At 40.1% G+C, this 10649-nt stretch overlaps 1 protein-coding gene and 1 pseudogene across 1 annotated transcript; both read right to left on the reverse strand.

The window, feature by feature from the left end:
- Positions 1–1362: 1362 nt before the first annotated feature.
- Positions 1363–7946, reverse strand: LOC139443742 (toll-like receptor 4; annotated as a pseudogene).
- A 600-nt stretch (positions 7947–8546) lies between these two features.
- On the reverse strand, positions 8547–10649 carry LOC139443146 (toll-like receptor 4). Its single transcript, XM_071224096.1, has one exon. The coding sequence runs from the start codon at positions 10647–10649 to the stop codon at positions 8547–8549; it is 2103 nt and encodes a 700-aa protein (XP_071080197.1).

Raw genomic sequence — 10649 nt, forward strand, 5'->3', positions numbered from 1 at the left:
TGCAAATCACCGGTACCTCTTCCGTTGGTAATAGTTAGTATTAACCACAAGAACTATTTAACATACCTGCAGCTATGTCTGTAAGTGAAGCATCAACGGCGATGTTAAATACACTCTTGAAATTGTATAAATATCAAGCCATGCGTTACACATACGTCCCGAGCGCTAAATGAGCCCTGAGGTGTCATGTGGATGTGATATTCATGCCCATTTCCTCGTCACTTATCATATCTTTATGACTGAACAAACATTGCTTATCCAGGCATCATTAATGTTGCAGCTATTCTCAGCCTGGTAACAACACACGCACGCACGCACGCACGCACGCACGCACGCAATCTTTGCCAAAAAGCTGTATCCGTACTTTTACAAACCATACATACACTAAGCACGAGCATAGGTATGATGCTTGACAAATCGTATTCATTCGAACCTGAGTGGGGGCGGTGGGGTAACCTAGTGGTTAAAGCGTTGGCTCGTCACGCCGAAGACACGGGTTCGATGCCTGCCGGCTTCCTCCCGCCGTGATATTGCTGGAATATTGCTAAGAGCGACATAAAGCCATACTCACTCACTCACGCAAACCTGAAGTCTTCAGGTTTGGGCACGCGTCAGGAACACAACGTAGCATAGCGAATTGCTCATAGCTTCAGACGACTGCACCACGTTTTCGCTACAATAACGTCAACATGAAATATGCGTTTGACAAATGATTTATTAATGATTCATTACTGAATAGTTACTGTTGCCAAGTAAGGAAGCAGGACATAGTTGAGTTTCACAAGGGAAGACTGTTAATCTTTTTCTTTTCAAATTCGCGTCTTTAAACGGTTATACAAAGATAAACATTTTTACAGAAATTCGTTTTAGGACATATTTTGAAACTTTCTGTCAGCTTCCATGTACACAAGGTAGACACAAATGTATACACCAGCGGGTAGATGTTTATTTAACAAAACATCAATAGTCAGGAACTATTTTGATACATAACTACACACACGTTTAATATTTGGAAAAAAATGCTCAGGTGTGTTAAAAGAGATAATTTCCGATATTGTGCAGCAAATATTTAAATTCAAAGTGAGATGCTATGGTCCGTAACCTGTAGTCCCATTATGAGGTTATACAGAACACGTTATGATCAATTCAAATATACTGTGTAAGAGCGGTAGCGGCAAACCTTAATAACTAAAGACAGTGGTGGGTTATGGTTAGATATACATGCAGTTCGAAAATATTAGAAATGTAATTTTCTACTTCCACCAAGCCATCCAGAAATTGTGTACTTATTTCACATTTTTATCATTTACCCTCTCAATGTTTGCAAACTTTGCAAACCGTTTACGGTTTAATATGGGCTGTTTAAATGCCGTTTAATGTCAGTGCAGAACAAGTTCCTCGTTGCAAATAATGCCGGAGACGCATCCGGAATGACTGTGTGTCCTCCTCCTCCACAGGCCACGTGAGGTTAGTTATCGTCTGCAGCAGTGCATACAGTTATGCCGTCACAACGTAGCATAGCGAATTGCACATATCTTCAGACGACTGCACGTCGGCTTCGCTACAGTAACGTCAACATGAAATATGCGTTTGACAAACCGTTTAGTAATGATTAAAAATAGAAAATAACTGCAAGCAAACTTGTGTCTTTCTGATATTGATAGAAGACGAGTGACACTGACTACCTGATGTAGATGTAAAGTTGCGAGAACAAAAGGGCTAGGTGAATAAAAGAAGGCGTCTAAATGTTCAGAACACAGCCAATTATTCGAGCCCAACTACTACAAACGTAATGTGAACTTGCCTCTGAAATCACAGGAAAGCACTGCCCTAGAATCCGTGCATTGATGTATAAAGTATACTCTTCAAAAAAAGAAACTTGACAGTGACTTTCAAAATGTAATATAATGCGATTGTTTCAAAATAGGATACAGAAACCATAATTGAAACACTGTTTGAAGATCAATGTACACAATGTTCAAACATTAATCGTGTTACCTAGACAGACACACGTACACGATACAGTTCATGTCACGGGGGTGCAGGAAATGTCAGTATCGGTTGTGCCCACCACGTGCATCAATCACCGCTTGACACCGACCACCTATAGATGCAATCAAGTTGTCAATAACATGCCATTCATGCTGAAGTGCATCAAGAAGCGCCGGAAGTGTTTGGGGCAGTGGATTCCTTCTGCGAACGCGTCGATCCAAATCGTCCCACAGATGCTCAAACGGGGACAACTCTGGTGACCTGGCTGGCCAAGGTAATGTCTGGATGTTGTTGTGCTGTAGGAAGTCCTGACAAACACGTGACCAGAAGTTGTCGAGCGTTGTCCTGCTGGAACTGTCCGCCATGAACGTTGACGTGAGGAAGAACGTAAGGCTGTAGGATCAAGTCTCTGTAACGCACACCTATCAATGCACCTGCCACATGCGCGAGAGGCGTCCTACCACCGTGATGATTTCCGGCCCATACCATGACACCCCCGCCGCCAGGGACAACCTGTTGCACACAATTAGGGATGTAACGTTCATCCCGACGTCTGTAGACACATCCGCGCCCATCAGCACGTGTGAGTAGGAAACGGCACTCGTCAGTAAACAGTACATTTCTCCACCTTACACGTGCCCATCTAACACTCTGTTGGCACCAAAGCAGGCGGTCCACCAGATGACGTTGGGTCAATAGATGACGTCGAACAGGTCTTCGTGCAAAAAGTCCAGCCTCCCACTCTGTTGCGTTTGAGCTGATATTCTGCGTACCCCAGGGACCTGTGTGGTTGTAGACGTGGCTGTGGTAGTGCGGTCTCGGAGGTGTCGCAACCGGATTATCGATCTTGTGCTTGGGTTGTCACCCTTGGTCTTCCTGACCTTGGTCTGTCGTCAACTCTGTTGGTGTTGTTGTATCGGGTCCACAGTGCGGGGATTGACTGTCTGAATACGCCAATGTGCCTGGCCACTTCTTGCTGAGTTGCTCCAGCTTGTAATCTCCAAATGGCGTTGTTCCGTTGAGCCACATTCAGTCTTTGCATTCTGTCACCGCCTCTACTGCCGTTATAAGGACTGTATGAACAGCCGTTGATGTGGATTTTTATACCCATTCAGCAGGGGGGCCTGCATGCCTAAATGCAGGATCCTGTGCTGCACGTTTTTTACAGGCGGTTGCGTTTGGATGAAGCTGTAACATTGATCACCAAACGCTACGTTTATGTGCTTTGCATGTGTTTTCGCGAATTATAGACACATCATCTTTCTGTTTGACTTATTTGGTACTCATTTAATGTAATTATTTTAGATATTTGGCAAAAACTGGTTTTACATTTATGTCAAGTTTCTTCTTTTGAAGAGTATATATAACTGAAGTGCTGTGTAACCCAAAGGACAAACACCCTTTGGACCTTCAGCTGTGCTGACACTGATGTAATCAGTCGTTGTAATTTTGTATGAATAGTTACTGTCGTCAAGTAAGGAAGCAGGACATAGTTAAGTTTCACAAGGGAAGAATTAATTTTTTCTTTTCAAATTTGCGTCTGCTATCAAGTTGTAGTGAATCATTGACTATGGTTTTACTCCGCTTTTAGCAATAATACAGCGTCTTGAAACGGGAAATTCGCGTCTTGAAACAGGAAATATTACGTTTATAGAAAGAAATACATTGTTTGGAACTGAGTTGAAATTCATTCTCGGGACATATTTCGCTACGTTCTGTCAGTCTTTTATACACAACGTAGAAACAAATGTATTCACAAGCGGATAGAGGTTTATTCAACAAAATAAAATTAATTCAAGGAAGGTCGATTAATCTTTTTTGTGCATGAAGTAGCGATGCGGCGTCTGGAATGCGTGGTGCGTCTACGTGCTATTGGCATGCTAGAAATTGGCAGAAGTCAGCGTCCAGTGGCCATCCATATTATTTTCATTATTTCGTTTAACGGCTAATATGATACTGATTAAAATCATGTTTAATGTCATTGCTCAACAGGTTCATCGTTGCAAACAACGCCGGAGACGCATCCGGAATAACTGTCTTCCTCCTTGACAGCGATGACGTCATGTTCCGGGGGTGTATCTCCTCCAGCAGGACCACCAGGAGGTATCCCTCATCTTGCTCCAGAGAACGATTCTGAACCAGAGGCAGCTCAAACTGGCACCATGGACTCATGGACAGTACTAAGGCGATGTTTCTGCTGTTATCCAAACGATTTACAGTGTTGTCAACTATGTAACGACCAGGAGTGAAATCTCTTTCATGAATGCATAACTTTATTTGTCATAATTTTCAATTTTCGGCAGCAGGTTATTCCGTATCCACCCAGAATCATCTTTACAATACAGAACAAATGCATCATAGATGAATCTTTCCTCTCTTTCTTCGATTCGCTGTCTCTGTTTACATCTCATCATGTAAACACAATCGCCGATGTGCCAACGTAAGCTATAGACAATGGAGATAACAACTATTAACACTATTGAAACTATGGAAAAAAACAGAGATTACGGGAAACTGATAAGGTGAGATCCGACACGTCTCTTCAGACACATCAACTATATATTCCCCAGGAATAAAGTTTCTCACGTGGATACACAAGTTAGCTTCGTCTTCAATCTTTGGTATGATATTATTCCTTACCCATCTTGAATCAGCTTCACAATAAAGCACAAAAGCATCATAGATGTATCTCTCTTCATCAGCTGTCTTCCTCTTTTTGTCTCTCAACATGTGGATATAATAGCGAATGCGCTAACGTAATTTATAGGCAATGGAGATAATGACTATCAATACTACTGGAACAATGTTCCCCCTAGGCAATGGGAAAAACACGTGGGATCCGACACGTCCCTTCAGACACATTAGCATCAATCAGAAGCGTTGATTGGAGGTTCCATGGATATTCACATCGATATGACTCTGGGAAGTTAGTAAATTTACTTTTATCTGCCTTCACCCATGTAACAAACTTAAGACTAGCACAAGTACAGACAAAATCTACGCCTCCGTTGTCTAGTGGTAGAGCGTCCGCCCGGAGAGCGGAAGGTCCGGGGTTCGATCCCCGGCCGCGTCATACCAAAAGACGTTAAAAGATGGTACTTGTTGTTACCCTGTCTGGCTCTCGCGCATTAAAGGGCTAAAACAAGGACTGGTCGGCTCGTAGTCAGTATACTGTGTCTGACTGTGTCATGTTAAACTGCGGCATGGTGTCTAAGTGGGCTAGCACTATAAATCGGCATCAGTCCGGACTAGTACAAGCATCTACACACACACACACACACACACACACACACACACACACACACACACACACACACACACACACACACACACACACACACACACACACACACACACACACACACACACACACACACACACACACACACACACACACACACACACACACACACACACACACGTGCATGCACGTCGCCATATAAATGCAATATTCTTGGACGCGAGGTTAAACTCAATTTCACCTCACCTCACCTACAGACAAAATCCTTAAAAGCCAAATTCACTTTTGACAATTGCTCTCTGATAGGTAGAGAAAATACAACTTCACTGACGACCTGGATGGCATTTTGTGAGAGGTTCAGAGTTTTGAGTTTTGTCAAGCTATTGAACACACCAGGATTTAATGACACAATTCTGTTTCCATGAAGATCTATATATGCAAGTTGATAGAATGTAGATATTACGCTAGAAACGGCGTATAAATGACACCTTGGCATTCTCAGAACCTTCAGTTTTTGAAGACCAAGAAGAAGTGTGTCGAAAAAACTATCGTTAAAGTTCAGCATTGTATTGTACGATAGGTCCAGGTATGTAAGTTCTGTGCATCCTCTCAGTGCCTTTGGGTGAACAACATCCCCAAAGTATATGAATTTAGCAATGCCTGCGAGGTACCGTGCTTTAAAAGCACTGTTATTAAATGCATATGCTTCTAGTCGTCGGTTGTTTCTGAAAACATTGTTTAATGAAAGAACACTAAGGTTTGATAATGACGAAAAAGTATCTGTCTGAATCAAACTCAATGAATTACCAACTAGTATTAGGTAATTCAAGGCTGTAAGACAATTCAAACTACTATTGGACAAAGAGACTAAAACGTTGTGATAAATGTCTAAATGTTGAAGTTGTGAATGATTGGTATGAACACAAAAATTGGGGATCTCTGTCAGGAAGTTTGAATGTAAATAAATATACTTCATGTGTTGGGGTACAACAGCTGGCATCCAAGATATGTAGTTATTAGCAAGACGTAGGACGCGCAATGAAAACACGTAAAAATACAAATTTCTGATTTGACAAAATTCAATATTTAGACTGTTTACATTCAGGCGTGTATGTCTACGTACAAGGTCATCTGTGCGAACATTTATGTTACTTGACACGTAAAGTAATCGAATTTTACTCAGTAAACTGTAAAAGCATTCCTGAAGAACATCTTCAGGGACACTGCTGTATCCTAGGTCGAGAAGCTCCAGCCTTAACATGTCTTGGAACGCATCACCAGAAATGTATGTGATACTGTTGTTACGAAGAAATAGGATTTTCAACTGTGTGATGTTTCTAAATGTAGCTCCTGTTATCCTTCCCAGATAGTTTGATGAAAAGTTCAGAAACTCTATTGTAGGGTTTAAATTGGGTATCCTTTGAGTCTCCTTCCCCTATTTGTGTAACTGACACAATAACAATAATTATAAAGAGAACACTTGCACAAGGTTTTGAAACACTCTGTTGTCACGTTTCCACTTCTTCTCTCAATGAATTTTGTTTGCGGTATAGGAAGGCCGAGTCTACAAACTTTTATCCAAAGAACGATCCTACAGCCATGTGTCATTGTGTGTCAACAGCTATCTATAAAAAGAGAAAAGTCATGTCATATCCAAACATTTACCCTGTGAGTGAGGTTTAGTTTAACTTCGCTTTAAACATTATTTTCATTTTATCAGTGGGTGATAAAAATATTATAAGTTAACATCACATAGGCAATATCTCTGTCATATAGCGACGCTTTCAATTCTCACGGTGTGTCTCGATGTGGGGAATTCCTAATACAGAATAGAATCCATATATCAGGCGTATTGTACTTAGTTGATGGCGCCAAATAATACTTTGAATCACTTGAAGTGCACTTTATCATCAACGGTGTCTTTGTGCAATAATCTTTTTTTACAAGCCATTTACCCTGTGCCAGGTAATATATTACTGTTGACTGATGAGCGTTGGCTTATTTTTCATCTTAAAAAATGCAGAAAACGTGATAGATTCAGCACAATTTATTGAGAAGAAGTACAAATAACACAAATACATACATGCATGGTATAGACCAAAAATACTAAACTAAAACTTTAAGGATTCAAGTAATTAATTCGGATTAGGAAAATCGGTCTGGGTAGTCCTTCAACCAAAGCAGCGAGCCAAGACTGGTATTTGTGTCTCTCAACAAACTTTAATCCGATGCTAGGGATAAGCATTAGAATAAAGATGAGTAAAAGGACCACCGTGATAAGATGCAGTGTTTGCACTTCAAGAAGACTTTCTATATACAATAAAGGCCCAAGTGATAATTTAGTTACCACCATAAAGGTAAATATAAGATAGCTACGCGACAAATCGCAAAGAACAATGAAGAACGAAACGTGGTTTATTTCACGATAAACCATTGTTCTATAATGACGTCATTTCTGGAGATTCGAACATGCGCGCGCGACATGATGACGTCGTAAACTGGACGACGTTATTTTTGAGAGGAAAGAGTCTTATGAGTTGTTCCCCTTAGATGTAGCTGGACAGCGCAGATTAATGCAATGGCAACACGATCACACCCAAAAGTGGGAGCGATATCACAATCCACATTGGGAGAAAAGGTGCAGCTAATCGACGTGAAAATTGTGAGAATACCAAACTTACCCCTCTGTACACAATATGGAGTTGTCCGACATTGCCGAGGTCGGATTGTATTCGGGGAGTCATCATTATTTTAAAACATGTAAATATTTTTAAAGCGTGTACAATTGTACTGACATCCTCAAAAGAGTTGTACATAGTGTTGATATCTCTTCGTTGTTTATCATACAATAAAACACTGCAGGGAGAATAAACCACTCGGGGCTGCGCGTCTCATGGTTTATCTCATCGCAGTGTGTTATTGTATGACAACTCACTCCCACTCGTCGTTTATTTCTAAAATTACAACCCGAGGGAAGTAAACATTTAAGGTACATAAACAATACAAACAGTTCCTCAATCTGGACCTCTCATAATTTTCAATTGCGTATGTACATTGTTAATGCGCAACACTTATTCCAGAAACTCCACCCTGAGGTCAGTTACCCCTTGGAATATCTCCCTCAATATATACACGGATATTACCACGTTTTTGTGATTCGAAGTTTGTTTACCATATGTATATTACATGGAGAGAGACAGAATCGTAACTGAGTTGAAAAATAATTTAAACATAGAAAAATATTAATCATCAGTGATGAATTAACAGAGCATTTATTCTCTATACATCTTCTTTGAATTTTGATTTTTAAAATCTATCTCTGCAAACATTGTTTAAGTCGCATCCAGAATACATGTCTATCTTCCTCCTCGTCTGGCCACGTGATATAGGTAGTCGTCTGAAAGAGGGCATACAGTGATGACGTCATGTTTCGGGCCTCAATGTTTTCAAGCAGCACCACCACCACGTAGCCCTCGTCCTTCTCCAGAGCTCGTTTCTGGATCAGAGTTAGTTCAAACTGACACCATGAACTCAAAATGAAAGAATTAGACAGCACCATGATGACGTTTCTGCTATTATCCAAATTGGTTACAATGTTATCAATTATATATTTCCCAGGAACAAAGTCTCTCTCGTGGATACACAGCTTAAAGTTGGCTTCGTCTTCAATCCTTGGTATGATATTATTCCTTACCCATCTGGAATCATCCTCACAATAAACCACAAAAGCATCATAGATGTATCTCTCTTCATCAACTTCCTTCCTCTTTTTGTATCTCAACATGTGGATATAATAGCGAATGCGCCAACGTAATCTATAGGCAATAGAGATAACGACTATCAACACTATTGAAACTATTGAAAAACCATAGACTACGGGAAACACATAAGGTGAGATCCGACACGTCTCTTCAGACACATTAGCATCAATCAGAAGCGTTGATTGGAGGTTCAATGGATATCCACATCGATATGACTCTGGGAAGTTAATAAATTTACTTTTATCTGCCTTTGCCCATGTAACAAACCAAAGGTTAGCACAAGTACAGACAAAATTATTGAAAGCCAAATTCACTTTTGACAATTGCTCTCTGATTAGAATAGAAAATAAAGCTTCACTGATGACCTGGATGGCATTTTGTGAGAGGTTCAGAGTTTTGAGTTTTGTCAAGTTGGCGAACACTCCTGGATCTAACGACATAATTCGGTTGCCATGAAGATCAATTTCTTTAAGTTCCCGGAAGTTCGATATCACATTTGGAAAAAAGGATAACTGACACCTTGGCATTCGTAGCACCTCTATTTTGTCAAGTCCAGAAAGGAGTGCTTTTAGATAGCTATTGTTCAAATAGATCATAGAGTTGTAGGACAGGTCCAACCATGTAACACCCGTACACCCTCTCAGTGCCTTTGGGTTAAAAATGTAATCCAAATAACCAAATTTAACAATGCCTGCCAGAATAAGCTTTTTAACAGCACTATTATTAAATGCATATTCCTCAAGCACCTCATCGGTTGAGTAACTTCTGAAAGCATTATTAAAAGAAATGTATTGAAGTTTTGATAATGATGAAAATGTATCTGAATAAATCCTCCACAGAAAATTGTCTGTGAAACTAATATGTTCCAAATCTGTGAGACATTTCATACTAACATTCGACAAGTGACTTATGGCATTTTCACCCAAATCTAAATATCGAAGTTTTGAATAATTCGTATGAACACAAAATCTGGGAAGCTCTGTCAGGGAGTTTGAAAGGAACGAAATGCTAGTCAAATACCAGGGAACATCAGCTGTTGTCCAAGAAATGTCATTATTAGCAACATTTAAAACACGCAGTGACTTCAGGCGAGACATCACTGAAAAATTCAATTGTTGGATGTGAGCATGCTCGATTAAAAGAATCTTTAATTTGAGTCGCAAAAGCCCACGCACAAAATCGTCTGTAAGATTCCACAAATATCTGTTATTTGATACATCATTAGATCGAACTGTATTTTGCAAACTGTGAAATGATTTCTGAAGAACCTCTTCATGCACATTGTTGTATCTAAGATCAAGAACCTCCAGCCATTTCATATCTTGAAAAGCATCACCAGAAATATCTGTGATACTATTGTTTCGAAGAATTAAGTCTTTTAACTGTGTGATATTTCGAAAAGTTTTTCTTGTAATCCCACTGAGATAGTTTGAAGAAAAGTTCAGAGATGTCGTTGAAGTTTGTAAATCCGGAATACTTGTAAGATTCATTCCCCTATTTGTGCAAATGACACAGTTTTGAGAACAGTTACACAGTTGTTGGAAACACTCTGTAAACACCTTTCCACATGATACATACTCTTCTTCATTAACATTTGTCAGCGATGCAGCTGTACAAATTGTTATCCAAAGAACGATCCAACAGCCATTAGCCAT

The sequence above is a fragment of the Haliotis cracherodii genome, unplaced genomic scaffold, assembly GCF_022045235.1.
Source record: "Haliotis cracherodii isolate W230 unplaced genomic scaffold, xgHalCrac1.p SCAF_5, whole genome shotgun sequence".
In the NCBI taxonomy this organism is placed as follows: Eukaryota; Metazoa; Mollusca; class Gastropoda; order Lepetellida; family Haliotidae; genus Haliotis; species Haliotis cracherodii.

Bases quoted from the DNA above. Each gene is read 5' to 3' on its own strand.
- LOC139443146 (XM_071224096.1), bottom strand. From the start codon at position 10,649: ATGGCTAATGGCTGTTGGATCGTTCTTTGGATAACAATTTGTACAGCT.